The 20,506-nt window shown below is 42.1% G+C and overlaps 3 protein-coding genes across 5 annotated transcripts in view; 1 reads left to right on the top strand and 2 right to left on the bottom strand.

Moving 5' to 3' along the window:
• Positions 1 to 2,789, bottom strand: LOC306928723 (uncharacterized protein). The gene is made up of 4 exons (XM_079508993.1): positions 2,390 to 2,789; positions 1,878 to 1,978; positions 1,704 to 1,785; positions 1 to 1,587 (listed from the first exon to the last, which is right to left on the bottom strand). The coding sequence occupies exons 1-4, from the start codon at positions 2,670 to 2,672 to the stop codon at positions 767 to 769; spliced, it is 1,287 nt and encodes a 428-aa protein (XP_079365119.1). The 5' UTR covers positions 2,673 to 2,789; the 3' UTR covers positions 1 to 766.
• Positions 2,790 to 3,173: 384 nt separating this feature from the next.
• On the bottom strand, positions 3,174 to 10,729 carry smtnl1 (smoothelin-like 1). Its single transcript, XM_079508982.1, has 6 exons — positions 10,722 to 10,729; positions 7,285 to 7,385; positions 5,544 to 6,256; positions 5,271 to 5,385; positions 4,400 to 4,551; positions 3,174 to 3,998 (listed from the first exon to the last, which is right to left on the bottom strand). The coding sequence occupies exons 2-6, from the start codon at positions 7,369 to 7,371 to the stop codon at positions 3,587 to 3,589; spliced, it is 1,479 nt and encodes a 492-aa protein (XP_079365108.1). The 5' UTR covers positions 7,372 to 7,385; positions 10,722 to 10,729; the 3' UTR covers positions 3,174 to 3,586.
• Positions 10,730 to 11,134: 405 nt separating this feature from the next.
• Positions 11,135 to 20,506, top strand: part of slc43a3b (solute carrier family 43 member 3b) — a 29,830-nt gene continuing 20,458 nt past the window's right edge. The window contains exons 1-2 of one of the 3 annotated variants that reach the window (XM_079499668.1): positions 11,135 to 11,153; positions 12,080 to 12,137. The gene's annotated coding sequence lies outside the window, so the exon portion shown is untranslated. Of the gene's footprint in view, positions 11,154 to 11,619; positions 11,669 to 12,079; positions 12,138 to 20,506 lie in introns of those variants that run through there. The other 2 variants (XM_079499666.1, XM_079499667.1) reach the window with 2 other exon arrangements.

Raw genomic sequence — 20,506 nt, 5'->3', positions numbered from 1 at the left:
GACGAGATAGGCTTTTATATTGAAAACAATAATAATATATATTTGTAATTATTATTTTCAGCGTATGTGAACGCACCGGTTATATTCCATCCAGGTCCCGCCCTAGAGCCGATCGAAAAAACTTTTTGCATTGGAATTGAGCTCAGATTGAGTTGATGGACCGTTTCAGCTGTTGTGATCACTGACCATGTATCTAGGGTGCACCCCTGAAATGCTTCCGTGTTCCCGGAAGTGTGTCAATTTTGTCGGTCTAGCTTCTTAAAGGGGCCGCATAGGGCTAAAACCTTGGCGGTCTGAGCCATTTCTAGAGGGTGCTGTTTGGCAGTCAAAGAGAGGCTTTTCCTTGCCACCTTTTCCAAGGGCATGCATGAGGAAATTGTTGATTATTGACTGGCTCTGCATGTATATAAGGTTACCTGCTACAGATAACCTTTTTTGTGATTTGGCGCTATATAATTAGATACAATTGCCTTGACTGTGAGTTTTACTTTTCTCTGTATCTTTTATTGTATAATTTGTATTTATTTTTATTTGTTATAAAATTTAAATTAATATCAGCCCATGCCTCTCGGAAACTCAAATGAATGAGGTTCTTCTTCACTATAGTGAGGTTGCCAGTAGAGCAAAATCGAGGTGCCCGCTGGCTTAGTGGTCCAGGCACTCCCTCTTTCCTGTCAATCTCCACTTGTATCTATCAATAAAGGCAGAAAAGCCAGTATAGCAAAATTGAACATGACATGACCATTTAACAACTGTCAATAGAATGTCAGAGTATCCCATTTGTGGTGTGCGTGACCATGTGTCTGCGCAAGTTGCTGGGGTTGTTGAAGCTGGCATTGCATCGAGAGCAGGTATACGGTTTCTCCCCAGAGTGAGTCCGCAGGTGGATCTTCAGGCTTCCGTTCTGTGTGAAACGCCTACCACACTGAGGACAAACATATGGTTTCTCTCCGGTATGTATGCGCATGTGGATGCTCAATGTCGTCTTGTTGACAAATGACTTGCCGCACAGGCCACAAAGAACTGGTGACTCTCCAGTGTGGCTCGCTCGATGTACAATCAGGTCCTCACGGCTGAAAAAACGCTCCCCACAGAAGCTACAATCCAGGGATTTATTATTATAGAAGTTGGGGTTCTGTTGTTGCTGGTGTTGGGGATACTGACTGATGTGACTGGAGTGACCCCCTTTATTATCAACAGTCACGGTTGTGTTTATTGAAAGTATCTTTGCCATTGTGACTGTCTGGTTCAAGCGACTTCTTTCTAGTTGACTGTCTCTTTCTGGCCTCAGACTGTTATCCTCTGTCCCTCTTATTGCAGGTCTCTCCGCAGCAGCACCACTAAAACTTGGGAGATTGTCATGGTTGATGGAGTGATCAGGAGACAGAGATGCGAGAGCCTGCAGCTCTGAGGCAGTGAAGAGAGTGTTGCTGTCCTCTACAAGGAGCTCCTCCCCTCGACCGTGGACGCTCACAATCCGTATGTCTTCACGCTGACCTGACATGAGGGAGGAGCCAGGGGCATCTAAATCCGGAGTCCCCATGGCAACACCACCGTGCATGCTGTGATTCCCAAAGGCATCTGGATCTGTGGCAAAGAAAAATGACATCAGGGATGGATCACTTTTTGTCAACATAACATCAGCATTTGTCCAATTCTACTAGTCTGGATTTGAGAGGCAAACGAAGTAGCATTTGCCTCACCTGCAGCTTTCCTGCATGATCCAATGTCCTCTTCATCCTTAATCAAAATCACATCTGGTGCCTCCCCTGCTACAGACTCAGACTGGCATATGCACAGTGCACAAACAGCAAAACTGAAAATCATGTTGTCAAGATGCTTGCTGAACCACATATTGTATGCAATATTTATCTTACCTCCACTCCTGTGGCAACACTAGAAGTCTCCATTTCTGAAGGAATTGTAATAGCAGCATCATTTCCAACAACTTTCTGAGCCACTGGTGACTGTACAGGAGCTAGCATTAGTAGAGGGAGAGCAAATATCAGTTTGAGAGTCAAGACTTGTTGTGGTTGATATAAAACTGGGTTTCTAATAAGGACGCTGGTCTAGTAGTAGCAGTAGTAGAACTTAGGCTAGTAGTAATTACAACAATAACTAATAATCTGTATTCTATTTCTATATCAACTTTCTAAAACAAGCTTCACAAAATAAAATAAAGTGCGAAGTAAAAATACATTACATTACTTAGCACGGAAAGCTAAATTAGGGTTAGGGTGGAAGTCCATTGGTTAGTCGGCGAATGATCTCCATCATATCATCACAGAGGCGTGTTACATGTTTATAACCCCACTCCCATTCGTGGCCTTAACAGTTATAGCTTACGCACGTGGCCACTTTGTCATAGGGGACTTCCATTAACCGTTACCTGCCAGTCTAGTCCGTGGTTTAGGGACGTTTGCTCTTGCCAGGGAGAAGCGACTTGGCGGCCGTGCGACGTTGTTCCTGGTTTGAAGCCGCAACGAAAACATCTCACTCCTCATTACCTTCATCCTCATCCTCAGCGCTTCGTTTTCTTTCAGGCTTTGGGTGATTTGATTTCGCATGGCTGCCGAGCTCTCGGAGAAGAGTTGGCTGATTTCGCCCACTGCCGCTTTCGAGAGTACGTCCATTATCGACAGCAGTTGAGTCTCCAAGGCAGTGGGAGACATGTTTGTTGTCTTTTTTTGTTTAATTCTGTGTAGGAAGAAACGCGATACAAGTAACGTCGTTTGGTTACCTCCCCGTAGAGAAGCTACACAATGGCCTTTCCGGTGACGCGTATTACCGTAAACCCTAAAAAAAAGTATGCGCGCGTTTTTCTTTCTTTCTGTCTGTCTGTCTGTCTGTCTGTCTGTCTGTCTGTCTTCTTTCCCTCAAAAAAAAGTTATTTCTGTCTGTCTGTAGCATTACTCCTGTTCCAACTGCGTTTTACCAACAACTGCCAGTCCAACAAATAATGTACAGCTTCCTGAAACACTGCGCTTTGGAAAACCTTTTTGTGTGCATGTAATCGCTCGCGCACGCGCGCACACACACCCACACCCACACACACACACACACACACACACACACACACACACACACACACACACACACACACACACACAATCCAAGTTGATGTTTATTTATACACCAACACTGATTGATACCACAACACACAAGGAATATTGTCAGTTTTATTTCATCATTCATCATCATTCATCAATCATCATTGATACATGATAAATGTTTTCATTCACTAGCACCACGCACAAAGTGGATAAAGATCTTTACAGTATGTGCCGAAAAACAAACATAGGCTACTCAACAAGAGTGATGAAAGCAATCACAGCATAATTAAACACACAACTACACTGTACAAATTATAGTGCACACCATCTAATTCCACACAGTCCACATTAAAAGCTACAGTAGACTTGATGTGTTTCAGTTTCACTCAAGTGTCTTGTTAAGAAACCAAAAGCACTCCTCTGGTACCATACCAAACTATAAGACTAGTCTCCGAACTAAGTATAGCTAATCATCAGCCTTTTATAACTTTGGTCTTTTCATCTCTTTGTCTGTTCTGTTGCCTTTATTTTGTCTAGGCCTCTGCTCCAACATGCACTCCTCCATCGTCCCCCCTTTGTTCGTTTGCTTCACTTGCTTGTATCGCAGCACTGCTTGACATGTCTCCCTCTCTCTCTGCCCCAACATCCTCCTCCTCCTCCTCCTCTTTTACCCTTCCTGGGCTATCTTCTATCACTGCATTTTCGACAGCCTCTCCTTCCTCCTTCTCCACTGATGCCTCCCCTGCCTCCTGTGCCAGCTCTTCTCCTTTCTCGCTTGCTGTGTCCTTTTCCTCCTTCTTTTCTTTATCCTTCCTCCCCTTCTCTATTTTGGAGAGGGTCTGGCAGAGGGACTGGACATAGGTGAAGACACACATAGGGTCGGGTCTGTTGCCCATCAGGATCATATCTGACACATCCAGCAGGGGGCAGCAGTCAGCCAGAGACCTATAGGGAGAGATGAATTTATGAATTATTATTTTTTACCAGCTGCAAAGCAGGCTGGTCTACAATCTATCAGGTTGGTAGTGGTAACTTATCATTTCATTGGCTGCCGTAGTCACCTATCTTTCTGATTGGCTGCCTCGTCTCTAGGCAACCAGACACTTTTTGCCTACCTCTCAGCCAATGGGATAGTATTGCATTGCAGCCACACACACCCAAATACAGATAAACACATTTCATACCACAATTCTGCAGATATAATAACGCAGCTGGTAGTTAATTGATGTTCAATTCTTGTTTTTAGATTGGAACAGGTGAGAATTGAGGCATTTGAGGACACCTGATGGGACCTAAAATGATTTGGTTTCAGAGTAACTGGGTGAAGGAAAGTGAGCGTTGCATACTCTGCGGTACTGAAGGCCAGGCTGAAGTTCTTCTCCCTCTCCTCTGGTTTCAAGGTGGAGTAGTCAAAGGCATCTGGGTAAAAACTATGGATAAGCGCGCAGAATGCCATCCCATCACACCAGGATGATGAGAAGTTGTCCATGTTGATGCCCTAAGATTTCAGTTGGATGAGAAATTAAAGATCAAAGAGTCAAAGCAAGACAATTATTTGAACACAAATTGTTTCGAATTTAGTAGATCCGATTCAGATGCAGTATTTCTCTGTAAACTAGCAGTGAGCTCGGAGAACAACATGACACCGGACAGTATCACCTTACTAATTCTAAAGTTGATGAAACACAGAGGATATACAGGTAGGCCTACTGGTCACATACCTGACCAGTGGATATGAGTCATAACAGATATGGGACAGAACAATAGTACGATATTAAGTGCACAATAAAACATAGATGAGTGGTTACTGGTACTCTGTTGCATCCTGCATCACTGAGCATGTCTCCAGATAAAGCGTTGACCATTGTATCGTAAGCATGTATAGTTTACACATGAGTCACAGATGAGAGTGAATCAGTACAGTACAGTACAGTACAGTACAGTACAGTACAGTACAGTACAGTACAGTACAGTACAGTACAGTACAGTACAGTACAGATACTGATCAAACAGATACATACAGGTCAAAGATGGGAAAATTCTCATTCTACTACTCTTCCACTAAAATGTAGAATGCCCTGCTGACACCATCACTTAAAAATGTCAAGCCTAAGATATAACATTAGATACCATATTAGTGAAATATATGTAGATGTTTGGAACATATGAGCACTAAGGAACATTTCTGCAAACACATCATGGCCCTGCTGATCTCACCTCATAGTTGTGTGTCTTGTTGTGGCACCAATTCAGTATCTTCTGTTTGATTGATGCTCCATTGGCCACAGCCATAGCTGACCTCTGAAGTTTGAAGTTGCGGGGTAATGGTGTCCTAAAACATCAAAAATATTCCATAACTTCCCATGTAGCCCCTATAAACCACAATAACACTAACAGCTTAGCAAATGTAAAATGTATGAATAAAAAAAGCAAAGTAATAGACAGTATAAAATGATGTTATCATGACCCATAATGTATGGTTTGACTCACTCCGGTGCACCTTGCTGGAACTTGGCCATGATGTCATTTCTAGTGGAAGCTCGAGCAGAGCGGGCAGAGGTCCTCGGCCGTGACAGAGCAAGAGGTACAGAGGCGGATGGAGCATTTGTGCCAGTCTTTCTTTTTGTCTTCCCTTGCTTCTCCAGCTCCTTGCTCTTCCCCTTGTCCTTCCCTTCTATACCTCCTCCAACACACTCTTTTTCTTTGGCCTGTTTTTTCTTGTTCTCTGCACCCTTTGATGATTTTGCCTTTGTGTCTTTCTCACCAGCCTTTGGCTTCTGCTCCGCTTCACCTGTGTCTGACTTTTCCTCCCCTCTGCCCGCCTTCTCTTTGTCCTCCTCCTTCATGTCTGTTGGTTCTCTTTTGCCATTCTCAACCTCCTCTGCCTCTCTGCTATTTTTATCCTCTGCCTTTTCCACCTTCTCTGACTCCTTCTTTCCATTTGCTCGTTTACAAACTCCGGTGCTTACATCGGTTGATGTCCCGTCTTTATCTTTCCCAGACACTTTGACATCATCTTCAGGATCTTTCGGTGTTGTCTGAGGCATGTCCATATCTCTGACAATGGCCTCGTTTACCTGCTCTTCAGGAGTTGCATCCCCACTTCTTTCCTCCAACCCTTCCACCTCCTGGTCTTCCACTAGCTCCCTCGTGGAGGCTTCTGTCCCCTGGGCATCACACTCCTTTGTTCCTGGGACCTCTACCTGGAATACAAGCAACATGATACCGTAGAATAATACTTTAGTTGTTGGTTGTATTTCTGATCAAAATGTTGTAAGGCATAAATTATAGTAGTGCAAGGTATACCTTTAAGAGTCTCAATGGTTTATTTCACACTAACCCTATTCCCTGAGATGAGAAATAAATTGCAGTGGAATTACAGTATGTAACCAGAGGTATTAAACCGTGTCACTTCAGTTTATTTCAGGGACAATAGGGTGCTTTACAGTCCAATGTACATAATGTTCCAGTACATATTTAAACACATATCCTTTTTGTCTCCAAAATGTCCTAAATTTGCATTTACAGATTAACATCACGCAAGTGTATACTAGTGTACTGTAAAAACAGCTATTACAGTATAGTGTGAATTCTCTAACTTGATCTGACACAATGTCACAATGCACAATGTCCTACATTGTTTGTTTTGTGTCTGGCTGCCCTGGTGACTTTCCATTGGGTATGATTGCTTGAAACTGTCTTTGAGGAACAGTGCAGGTCACATACCAGGTCATGTCAGAGTAGCACCTCACCAGTTGTAAAAGGAAACTGTACTGTCAGCGTGCGTGCATGTGTGAGACATCCCTGATGAAGATTTGGCACAAGAACAGGTGTAGCGTAGCTCATGTGGGCATGATCATTACTCCTATATTCAACTGTGTTTATCCACACCTGCCAGTTCCACAAATACATGTACAGCTTCAATCCTCATGGATTCTAACAATCACATGTGCATGTAAACACTCACTCGCTCGCTCGCTCGCTCGCTCGCACGCACGCACGCACGCACGCACGCACGCACGCACGCACGCACGCACGCACGCACGCACGCACGCACGCACGCACGCACGCACGCACGCACACACACACACGCACACATGCACCCATGCACACACACTCACGCACACACAGGCACGCACGCACACACACACACGCACACACACACACACACACACACACACACACACACACACACACACACACACACACACACACACACACACACTCTTACCTGGTTATTGTTATTGTTGTCATCAGTTAGGCTTTGACTGGCTTCCATAGAACCAGAAGGCTGCAGACTGGGCGATTCTCCCTCCATGATGATCTGTTCAACTGCCCACAGGATCAGATATCTAATCACTCCTGGTGTTCTATCACTGTCCTACTACAAGCTTTCAGTTCTGTCTTCTGTCACCTCTGGGAAGTTTTCATTCAGTCAATAATGGTCCAATCTGACCATTGCTGTTTACTGTCGCTGTCAGTACATACAGTAGTATAGTAGTAGTAGTTTAGTTCTTCTGTATCTCTGTCTACGTCTCTATGTCTGTCTGTCTGTCTGTCTTTCTGTCTGCCTCTCTCTCTCTCTCTCAATCTCTCTGCCTGTCAGTAGTACTGCATGTTTGGCAAGTGCATGTGTTGGACAGTCAGTGGGTACCCATGCTAGCCCCGTCACACCCCGCCCCCGCCCCATCCCCCGCTTTGTGAAGATTCCTACTAGCTACTTTATCTGACCTTCCGAACAACACAGTGTCCATAAATAGAGCCCCAGTGACACAGGCACAATCCAGTAGACCCAGACAGCTGCATCTGCTGTGGAAACGCGGGTGTAGACATACACATGGACATGTGCGTGCAGTCAGATGTCTTTACTCACATTCACATTAGCTAAGCTGAGCGACATACTGCACAACATTATAACATATACCTGTACTGTACATATACTTTATATAAAAAGAGAAGCCTACATGAGTGCAGAATGTTTGATTATAGACCTTCAATTCATGGGTCATGGACTATTATTGATGTTTAAGAGTAGACTATAAGTAGTACTATAAGTTTAATAAGCCTATAAGTACCACCAGTATGAGATTTACTCAATTGTCTTTTGTTGTTGTTTTCACCTATATTTTACGTTCCCCTTGAGATCCCCCCCCACCGCCCCCCCTTTTTACCTCCATTATGATGAATTCCTGTACTGTTCTTTGTCTATATAGAAGTGTCTATTTGTACGTCTCTAAATGTTTTGATGAATTGAACATGGTGGACCCTGTTGTAAACAAGTGTAATGCTTAATTGGGTCGTCCACTCACAGTTAACAGCCTTTGTATTGAGTTTGTGCTTGAAATGTACTGTAATTCTGCAAACTGTTAATAACATTTTCAATCAATCAATCAATTAAGATGTGTTTTAAAGAGAGACCTGGTCAAGAAGAGCAGCCGTTACAAACAACACACAACAAACTCATAATAAATATGTTAATACAATAAGGTAAAAATGCAAATAAGTAATATATTTATTAAAAACATGGCAGAAATGAAAGCATCCTGTTGAAGTCCAGCGTGCGTGTGTCCACCACACACACACACACACACACACACACACACACACACACACACACACACACACACACACACACACACACACACACACACACACACACACACACACACACACACACACACACACACACACACACACACACACACACACTTAGCTAGTGGAACAGATGGAGAAGCCCTTATACCTTTGATGAAGTTTGCAGCTCTCCAAAGTCCTTTGGGTTCACTGCTCACTCACTCTGAGTCTCACTAAGTTTGTCTCTGTCTGTATCTTTCTCTCCCTCGCGTCTGTCTTGTTCGTTGCACTTTCCTCACTGTTTCCCTGGCTTGTCTCAGTGCAGTGTTACCAGTGTCCAGTGAGTCAATCAATTAAAAAATTCACATCTCTCTTCCTCCCATTTGTCTTCTACCGTTCACTGCTTTTCCCCCCCTTTCTCATATCTGTCACAATTCTTATCTCTCTGTCTGTGCCCCCCACCCCACCCCCCTCCTGGGTAAATATACAAGAATGCCCAAACAGCTTTGAAAATATACTCCCTGCTGATTTGAATATCCTGACCTACCACATGTCCCATCAATCTCAATCCTCCCAACTCAATGCTCCAGCTGAACAGTGTATCTACTCATTCAACACAAAACAGATGGTTTTAAAAATAAACAGCTATCCTTCTTCTCTTTCTCTTCTTGCCCTTTCATTATCTACTCCTGCTGCTCGCTCTCTCCCCCCGCTCGCCCGCTCTCTCTCTCCATAATGTGTCTCTTCTCTGCTCTCCAAGTCTTGGGGGCTAAAAATATGTCAGCACCTTCTTGTTTATCTCTCCTGCTCTTTATGGCCCATTTGAGTGGAGCCTATCAATAGGCTACCCTCTTAATGGTGGGTTCCATTAATGTTGGACATTTGTTGCATGCACCATATGGTATTGTGAAAGCCTTGATTTTTCATAGGCCTATACATAACTCATGTATGCTAATAAATCAGATAGTAATGGTCGATACTGTGTGTGTGTGTGTGTGTGTGTGTGTGTGTGTGTGTGTGTGTGTGTGTGTGTGTGTGTGTGTGTGTGTGTGTGTGTGTGTGTGTGTGTGTGTGTGTGTGTGTGTGCACAATGCACACACACATAGTATTGATTGCAGACATCTGCTATTTGTCATCAGACAGATCAGGTGATTAGACCTATAACTGTGCAAGTACAACACATACAACTTGAGATTTATGGAATGTTGACATCCATGTGGATGAGAAGGAACACAACCGCATGCATGGCCTTACACTTACAGCATGATAATTGAACCCATTTGTCATACGTTTACCAACACGGTGTGAGGGCCAACCCCCGCCCCTCTCTGCCTGCTTGTTTTGCTCTGTTTCTTTTTGCAGGTGATTGGCGAGCAGTGCTGGATGGTTTGTGGGGAGAAAATGGACTGCTGCCACTGTGGGTGTGGCACTGCCGCACTGGCAGCCTTGATTGAAGTTTATTTTATTTAAGACATGAACATCGCAATTACATTGGACAAACCAGATGCATGGTCATTTTCTAAACCTGTCCACAGGAGACTTTTGTAAAGAAAATGACACAATGACGTTTTGTAGGAGCGAAAAATAAATAACGGTTGTGCATGATTTTTATTGTCTGCTTGTAATATGACATTATAAGTTTTAATATGGTTGTATAGCCTATTGAATTGTGACCATGATGTAGGCTAATATGTAGTTGTGTGCAGTTTGACAAGACCAAGACATTTGTAATAAACAAAAAGTATTACATTTTGGTGTCACTGTATGTACATTTTGTATCAAATTATTTTTAAATCCAAGATATCTGTGCTAGCGGAGTCTGCATGTACAAATAGGCCTATAGCATATTGGCCTACATCTCTAAATTAGTGCTATTTTATTTAAATGATACATTTTACAGGCATATAGCCTGCAACAAGCTTCAACATTTTAAAAAGGATACTTTTCAACGTACTGTAGGCTACCTACTCACGTCATTATAGACGCCTTATCAGACGACGTCACACTGATAAGAAACGGCATGCGCGCGCATAAAGGCAGCAGAAGAACAACACCACTCATAAGATGCAATGGAAAAGTTCTAACTGCACTCACGTGTAAAAAATGCCCCATCAAACTTTCAGATGCTGTTTTTCTCCCAGTGTGGAGGAAGAATGATTAGGATTTCGATTTGTATTGTGATCTCTCGCCCTTGAAATATATAATCCTTGGTTTCTGTTGTGTTCAAAACAGTTGTGTTCAAAACCACACCTCCAGTCGCTGTCATAAGAACGGGAGGTGCGCTCATGATCACGGCAGCAGAGCCTGTTTGTGCACGGCTGCACGCGCACCTGCAGCCCATCAAGTATAATTTATGCTTCGTCCCGCGATGGTGTCGCGCACGCAGACCTCTACGCTCACAACAGTCGCATCTGCGATGTGAGCTTGTATATCTTTGAAGTATAAATGTCTCCTAGGGTGCATCTCACTAGCCAACTCACAAGAGGAGGTTGAATGAACTGAAACCAGCGCTCCCCAAAACAACAGGTTTGGAGATCTATTGGGAATTGATTACATGAAACAGTCACCCGTGCGCCCAGTCCCAATGTTTGTAAACAAATAATTGGTCAATAGAGTTATCACTTCCCATGACAGGAGGACAGGACAGGACAGGACAGGACAGGACAGTACAGCGACAGTTTGAGAAATGGTCACGCGAGGGCGCTAACGGGTTAACAAATCTCACGTAGGCCTACATTACATTTATTTTCTCCGTTTTAAATTAATGTCATGATAAATCCAGCTCCAGCTACTATCGTAATGTAAGGGCAGATGGCACGTTTGCATTCGTGGTGATTTATGCATGAGCAAGAATGGACCCTGTAGTGTCGTATATTCACATTTAAGTATTAACACACACCGGACACCAATGAATACAATCCAGTCACGTTGCACGTAATCACCACCACTTAATCACATATATATGACCCACCTGTCTCTAACATCCTGGTACCCTATGCAATACCAGTGGCCCCCAGATCGTGACACGAGGGCACTAACAGGTTAACAAATCTCACTTTCTGTCACTGCACCGACCACTTGTTTAAATGAAAGTTATAACTATGAACTTTTATTCATTTATTTTAGTCATAAATGCAGCTGCTTATCGTCTATGGCAGATGCATGGCAAATTTGCATTCGTGGTGATTGTGAGCAAGAAGAGACAATGTCCTGTCTGAAATAGTATTATAATTTTTATTTATTACGTTATAACGGAGCTGCTGGTAATGTTTGCACAGCTAAATCACGTACCGTAGGCCTATACCTAGCTAGGATTCTAGGAATTGATCAAATATACACTAAAATAGCTGTCCTGCTGTCCATATTGTGCAATATAGCTGTCCATATTGAGCAATATTTACATAAGAACTAACATATACAACTAAAGGTGTGTAATGTTTGTACCCATGCAGAGCAATCCGACGTTTGTACCCATGCAGAGCAATCCGACAGGAGCTACGTTCATCAGAGGTGAGACACACACACACACACACTCACACATACCCATAAGGAGAAGAATACGTACGGTATGAGAAAAATACTTGGCAAGAGAGACATTATCTGAATAATACATGTTAGACTTGTGAGTGTGAATGGGCATGAGTAGGTGATGATATGACTACAATCCTGGTATGAAATGGCACTGACAGCTACAGAATAAGACCACCTGTAATATAGTAGGCTACTGTATAGCCATATATGCACTGCATTACTTTAGAATGCATTATTGATTGCATAGCCTAGACTTATAGTCTATAGTTTGTTCTAGGTAGATTAGGTATACGCCTACATTTTACAGGCATGTATGACAGACTAATGACCATTGACCACTAAATCATGGTCAGTTCTTGCACAATAACTGCCTGCCTGTCAGTAAATAATAAGGCTGTCTATACTGACAGAACATAGTAGGCTACAGTAGCCTACTTTAGTCTTGCCATGCAGAACATAATGCTCATTGCTCATTTCCATGATTACCTACTGTGCTAGATGCCACCAAAAGATGGGTCTTATCTAATAGTTTCTGGAATATTTTCTGCACTATTTATGTAAGGTTGGCCTGTGTACCTCAGTTCTGCTCTCCTGTCTTTCAATCGGCCATACATAGTCTGACTCTCAATGTTAAAGAAGCTATGCTGTGCAATGCATGCTTGCAGCCATGCACGCACAGTCGCACGCACGCACGCACACACACACACACACACACACACACACACACACACACACACACACACACACACACACACACACACACACACACACACACACACACACTCTCTCTCTCTTTCTCCTGTGCCTCCCTCATATCAAAAGAGGAAGTGGCATCACTCTTTACACAGCTTCCCTAAAAAGTGGAAGTGGCATCACAGGAAATCACATGAGGAAAGAGTTTCCATGATTAAATATAAATTTACTAAAGTCTATTCTAGAAATATAGACTATGCCACCTGACCACTGCCTGCTCTATTACTTGCTGATGTGGGCAGTTTTGTCTGTTTGACCGCTGGTTACATGCAGTGACGGAGAGAAGAGCCCAAGTGGGTCATCTAATCCAGAGGTTCCCAACCACTGGTAGTACAAAGGAGAAAAAAGACAAAAGTTGAATGAAATATTTATATTACAACAGGTAGTTCTTCTGACCAAGCAATTGGTTGAAATATAGCTATCCTGCAGCCATGCTGAAATGAGCATGACAGCACACCTAGCCGTTAATAGAAGATTTGAGAACGGATTAATCACATTAGAAATATCATCAGTTGTCCTCATTAGTGATTAGACAGTTTTGTCAGAGCACAAACATTATTGGTTCCATAGGAATGGAACAAAAAGAACAGGTACTGTATACGCTCCTGTATTTTAACATCAGTTATTATAGTGGTACTTGGAGAGCCAAATATTTTCTGAGGTGGTGCTTCAGTATAAAAAGGTTGGGAACTAATGATCTAGTCCAAGGGTTCTCAACCTTTTTGGCCGGGGACCCCCGAAAATGCTTTGGCAACGTCTCGGGACCCCCGCCCCGCCCCCTCCCGACCCCCAATATAAATTGACTGCTACAATAACCTTAATAATAGAGACAATACACCATAAATAAATACTGAAACCATCATCATTAGGGAAGGTGTATGCATGTACTATGTGTACTATATGTAAACTCTTCATTTCCACTTTACAGCCATTCAGTTGCAAAAATATAATAATAACCCCCCCCCCCCCCTTTTTTTTTTTTTTTTAATAATTTGGGGACCCCCCAAAATAATTTGGCGACCCCTCGAGGGGTCGCGACCCACGGGTTGAGAACCCCTGATCTAGTCAATCAATCTATCTTTATTTCAGACCCAGGGAGATCCATATATCACAATTAAACAACACAAAAATAACAGGAAATAAATAAATAAAATGCACATATCCCACACTGTTCAGTTTCTGACATACCCGTACAAACATGTGCGACAATGGTTCCACAATCTAGATGAGAACCTAAGCGAACTGCTTGTAGGGTCCGTTATGACAGCGACGATATCATTTAGTGACTCAGATGCCCTACACATGAACCTGTACATAAGGTTATGTAGCAGCAGAGCAGGTATAGGTACCCCGACAGTGTCGCTACAGACAAGGCAGCATCAGACGACTCACAGTGGCCTATAATGACTGCATGAGGCTGCTGCTGCTGAGAGTTCCAAGAAGCTCCAGTGCAAGTCAGATGTTTGTTAGTATACAGCAGTGTACAGAAGGATCTAAAGAGAGATATCTTCACAGGCAGGCCTACTGAACACATGCAGTGCCAGTGCCAGCCAGATGGAAGTCAGGAAAGATTGAGTGTCTGTCTTCCCTACTTCGGACAATCATGATTTTACTCTTTTTCTTTTTTTTCAACTTATTGTTTTTTATTGTCATTGCCGGGGTAGACAATACATTTTATACATATGCATCATATATCATCATTCAGTTCTTCAATACAGAATTGTCTCCCCAAGGAGACAGCAGCAACATAGAAAGTAACACATTTGAAAAATAATAATCGTAAATAATACTAACAACAATAATAATGAAGAAATGTAAACATGAAAGACAACATCTTGATCGAGTAATTCAACAGACATGAAAGAAAATAAATAAATAAATAAAATAGAATACAAATAATAAAGTAAAGAAAAGGGAAGGGGGGGGGGTCCATCAATCTTTGTAATGTTAAATCTCGATGCGCGCGAAGGGCGTCCATTTCTTAACAAATTGCTCATTTTGTAGCCTCACCAAATAAGTAATTTCTTCCATGTCTCTAATTTCTTTTACTTTATTTAGCCATTGTTCGTGGGTTGGAGGGTGTTTTCCTAGCCAATGTATTGTGATAGTCTTTTTGGCCGCTGCTAACAATATCTGGAGGAGGTACACCTTTTTCCTACCTTCAAACCCAGTCGGCACTACTCCTAGAATAGCTGTCTTGAAATCTTGTGGTATCTGAGTGTCAAACACTCTGTTAATGTCATTAAAAACATTATTCCAGAATTGCTGTAATTTAGGACACGTCCAAAAGATATGCGTATGATTACCGATCTGTTCACCACATTCCCGCCAGCACTCAGTTGTAGGAGTAGTGCCTGCTCTACCAGTCAATAATGGAGTCTTAACACTAGCATGTCTGAATTAAAATCACTACTACTATGACGGCTAACGGTCACGCTGACCGGTGTTTTTCGTGCAATTCCATTGGCCACTCTCTCCCTGCATCTCTTCACACCTCTCCCCCCGTGGCGGGGGGTTGACGACTTGCCATTGTCTTCTAAATGTCACATTCCAACTAATTCAAGGCAGCGTTTCAACTCGACAGGACAACTCAAAGTTATTTTTCAACATGTATTTATTTAGCTATGCTCAATAGATAGGTGGAAACAATACGCCAGTCAGTCAACACACCATATTTCACCATATTTTTGATGCGCTGATATATGAAATGAATATGCGCGACAGCTGTGCGTGCGTGCGTGCAAATCAGAAAAGTTTAGGCTACAGACAAAGGAGTTGGGAGTTTGGGAGCGGCCGGCTAGCCACATATTAGCCTATATATATTTTAAAAATACCCAGCATAATTGTTGGGAAGGCTAAGCCTGGCCTAGCCGCCGCCTATGATCGATGTCATTTATATATATTTGATTTATTGTGCCAGCAGAGAGATCCGTAGCAGCAGCACGGTTTATATATACACCAGTTCCACTGGTCGCGTGCAGAAAAGTTATTTTCTTTTTCATTTCAGTTTACCAAACTATAATTATAGTGACGATGTGAGCGCTATATATTCAATATAGCGCTAGCTATAGCTAGTTTCTGTACCATACCACGTTCCTATGTCGCGCATTTCATATCAGCGCATCTTACCGTCTCGTTTCTGTATTGAATCAACCAAATTTGTACCGTAGTAAAAAAAAACAATGTCTGTTTACTTGGATCCATGAACATAAATTATAACATAATTATGCTAAAGATGGCGTGTATAGTCAACATGTATTTATATCTATTGAGCTATGCGCTTGGTGGAAACAATACCACACACCATATTTCTTTTTCCGTTTCGAGAAATAAAGTCAGACATGAATACTTTGTGTTAATTCAAGAATGTTTATTGTTTCTTAGTGTTACACAATATAACAATATAAAGCATGCAAGGTGTGACATAAAATCAGGAAAACATCCTATGGCATTAGTTTCTGTACATTTATCTGGATGGCACACAAAATGTTGTCTTTCTCTTCTTTCGCTTAGATACACTTGACACATGTCATAGTAAATGTACCAGTGCATGTTCCACACGCCCGTTTGTCACATTTATGGCAGCTGATTAGCGTCTTGTTTCCACATCCGTCAAGCTGACACTGCCTTCTCTTCTTGGGGGTAGGGGTGTCTGGTGTCTGTGGACCATTCTGGGCCCTCTTGGCAGCTCTTGGCGTTGTAGGCTGGTTCTGTGGTGTGGTCGGCAGCGGCTGCAGTGCGCTGCGCTGCTGGCGCCGAGGTGTGCGTGGTGGCACTGACGCAGAGTCCTTTTCATCCATGTGTTCCTTACGGAGCTGTAGTGCCAAGTCCTGTAGGAACTCCCTCCTGGTGAGCTGCGGTTTGTCCAAGCACTGTTTGAACAATACATAGGCATTGATGGCAGCCAGGTCCAGCATGTTGTAAAAGACAGCCACTGGCCAGCGACTGGTGCCAACTCTGACGCTGTAGTTTCGTGCCATCTGATCCAAAATGTCCACTCCCCACTTGGTGTGGTTGTAATCAGTTACAGACTCTGGCTTTTCTTTGGGGTCTGTACCAATCCCGATGGAACGGTGCATGGTGCTCAGGATGCAAACGTTTTTGTTGGGTTTGCTCTGGTAGATGGTGAGCGTGGCATCATTGCTCTTCATCAGTTGCGTGTGGAATAGCCTTTCTTTTCCACGTACGCATGGAGGCAACTCTCGCCTCTGTCTGTTCACAGTTCCAAGTATCGTTGTGTTTCTTGCTCGGAGAGACTGCCCCAACTTCATCGAAGTGAAAAAGTTATCCATTGTGATGTTCCGCCCTTTGTCGAGGAATGGTTCCACCAGCCTCTGGACAACATCTTGAGACAGCGGCACGCCATCACTGCAAATGACAGGGAGAAGGTGTAATGGTTATTACAACGCAAAATATATACATATAGGCATTGATGTAAAGACATTTTAAATACATGATTATTATTATTATTAGAGGAAAATAAATTACCTGCTGCGGTACTGGCCCTTTCCAAGGTAGGGAAATCCATTTAGGAAGTATTTGCTGTCCAGGTCAGCAGCAATCCAGAACTTAATTCCAAACTTGTCTGGTTTATTGGCCATGTATTGCGTAAACCCACATCTTGCCTTTGAGGGGAAGAGCTGCTCATCCACCGTGATGTTCACTCCAGGCACATAGCAAGATTTGCAGTTGTCTGTGAACTGATTCCAAATGTCCGTTATTGCCGCAAACTTGTCTGCTTCTTTGCGAGCGAGTCTGGTGTCCTTGTCATCAAATCGCAAGTAGCGCATGATGGATTTGAAACGGTCACGAGACATTGTTTCTTTTACCATCTCATTTCCCCATTCGTTGGCCCACAGTTGATTCAATGGATAACCACATGTCGTCAACGCACGAATGAAAAACACACTGATGAATGCTTTCAGTTCTGTAACAGACAAATCCCAATCTTGATTCTGTCCATCACTGCGGGCAAACTTCACTGTGCAGTCTCTGACGGTATACACATTTTCTGCATCAAAGTTGTATAGGCTAATTTAAATGTCAATTGATTTCTGATTGGGCTATTACAAATAATGGGGGGAGTTTCCCCGCAAGGTGACAAGAGCAGGAATGTGCAGAATTATTTATACTGATTGATTCAATAGTTCAAACACAATCAACACAATAACAATCGAATTGATTTCTGATTGGGCTATTCTGCACATTCCTGCTCTTGTCACCTTGCAACTACGATGCAAAAAATGTGTATAAAGGATTTGATGTCACACATGCATGTATGTAACACCAAACATTTCAGGCCTACATGGTAATATTCGTTCAAAAACTATAGCCTACGGTACAAAATAAATGTAGGATGTAGCATTTATTCATATTATACACAAGTCATTTCATTGAAAACAGCCAACAGGAAATGTCATGCACAGCTCAGTCACAATGCTATAAACTTTATTATCCCATATAATTATGCTAAAGATGGCGTGTATAGTCAACATGTATTTATTTAGCTATGCTCAATAGATATAGGTGGAAACAATACGCCAGTCAGTCAACACACCATATTTTCTTTTTCATTTCAGAAACTATAATTATAGTGACGATCTGAGCGCTATATATTCAATATAGCGCTCACATGTCACTATAATTAATTACCCTTGCGCAGCAATTACACTGTCCATCTTTGTATTGAGACAATAAAATAAATACGACATTAGCGTTATATATTGTCATTTTTATATAGAGGGGATACATTATAGGGAAGGAGGTCTATCGCGTTGGAATGATTCATGTCATTAATTACCCTTGCGCAAGGTGACAAGAGCAGGAATGTGCAGAATTATTTATACTGATTGATTCAATAGTTCAAACACAATCAACACAATAACAATCGAATGGATTTCTGATTGGGCTATTCTGCACATTCCTGCTCTTGTCACCTTGCAACTACGATGCAAAAAATGTGTATAAAGGATTTGATGTCACACATGCATGCTTGTGATGTAACACCAAACATTTCAGGCCTACATGGTAATATTCGTTCAAAAACTATAGCCTACGGTACAAAATAAATGTAGGATGTAGCATTTATTCATATTATACACAAGTCATTTCATTGAAAACAGCCAACAGGAAATGTCATGCACAGCTCAGTCACAATGCTATAAACTTTATTATCCCATATAATTATGCTAAAGATGGCGTGTATAGTCAACATGTATTTATTTAGCTATGCTCAATAGATATAGGTGGAAACAATACGCCAGTCAGTCAACACACCATATTTTCTTTTTCATTTCAGAAACTATAATTATAGTGACGATCTGAGCGCTATATATTCAATATAGCGCTCACATGTCACTATAATTAATTACCCTTGCGCAGCAATTACACTGTCCATCTTTGTATTGAGACAATAAAATAAATACGACATTAGCGTTATATATTGTCATTTTTATATAGAGGGGATACATTATAGGGAAGGAGGTCTATCGCGTTGGAATGATTCATGTCATTGATTCATGTCATTTTTACACTGTTCGTTTAGCGTGCCCTCCGAAAAATAAAGTAAAAATATTTTTGATGCGCTGATATATGAAATGAATATGCGCGACATAGTCACAATGCTATAAACTTTATTATTCCAACATAATTATGCTAAAGATGGTGTGTATAGTCAACATATTTCTTTTTCCGTTTCGAGAAATAAAGTCAGACATCGTTATTTCTGCAAACCGCATATAAGAAATATAACATCTAAAACAACATTTAGTTTATGTAAGTTTGTAATGTAAGTTTGCCTACATGTGGACTTCCACATGTAGGTTGGAATGCAAATGACACATTAGCTTGAACAATGCCCGTCTCCAGCCGGGAGGAAGGTGTGAACAGCACGGCTTGTGGGGGAGAAAGGGTGAGGGCTCTAAGAGCGGTCCCACGGACCGCAAAAGAGCAGACATTTTAGTAGAATTATGTCTAAAATCATATTTCCAAAACGTTTCAGATGAAAAAAAAAACAGAGATGGTTTGAATCGAACATTTAGAAAAAGTCATGCAAGGGGAACTTTCTCAGGACTTCATGGGCAAAGAAAATCCACTTCAAAATTTCAAAATCGGTCAGCCTGACCGCTCCGACGCGCTGCTTACAATTTTCCATTGATATTCTCTCCAAGAATTAGAGTTTGTTACTTTATGCACTTCAGTGCAGGTGTCTAGCCATTCTTCTTGTGAAATCTCTTGTTGTATTTCTGCCCCCCACTTGGCTTTTATATAAAGAGAATTATTGGGAACCATTTCTAGCAGAGTTTGATATAAGATAGAAATTACTTTGGTGAATGAACCATGCTTTTGTATGTCCCTAAAAAGAGATTCCAAACTCGAAGGGGTTTAAATTTTGTCCCAGTCATCGTGTCTTTGTAAATAGTGTCTTAGTTGGAGGTATCTATAAAAATCAGTTCTGGGCAGATTAAACTCGTTTCTGAGTTGTTCAAATGACTTTAACTGATTGGAGGAAAATAACTGGTGGACAGACCTCAGGCGTAGCAAACTCCACCCCTGGAACCCAGCGTCTAGCCTTGAAGGCACAAAACCTCCCATGC

This window comes from Electrona antarctica, assembly GCF_951216825.1.
Source record: "Electrona antarctica genome assembly, chromosome: 1".
In the NCBI taxonomy this organism is placed as follows: Eukaryota; Metazoa; Chordata; class Actinopteri; order Myctophiformes; family Myctophidae; genus Electrona; species Electrona antarctica.
Note: the sequence above shows the minus strand (reverse complement) of the source record. Positions and strands in the feature narration are given on the sequence as shown.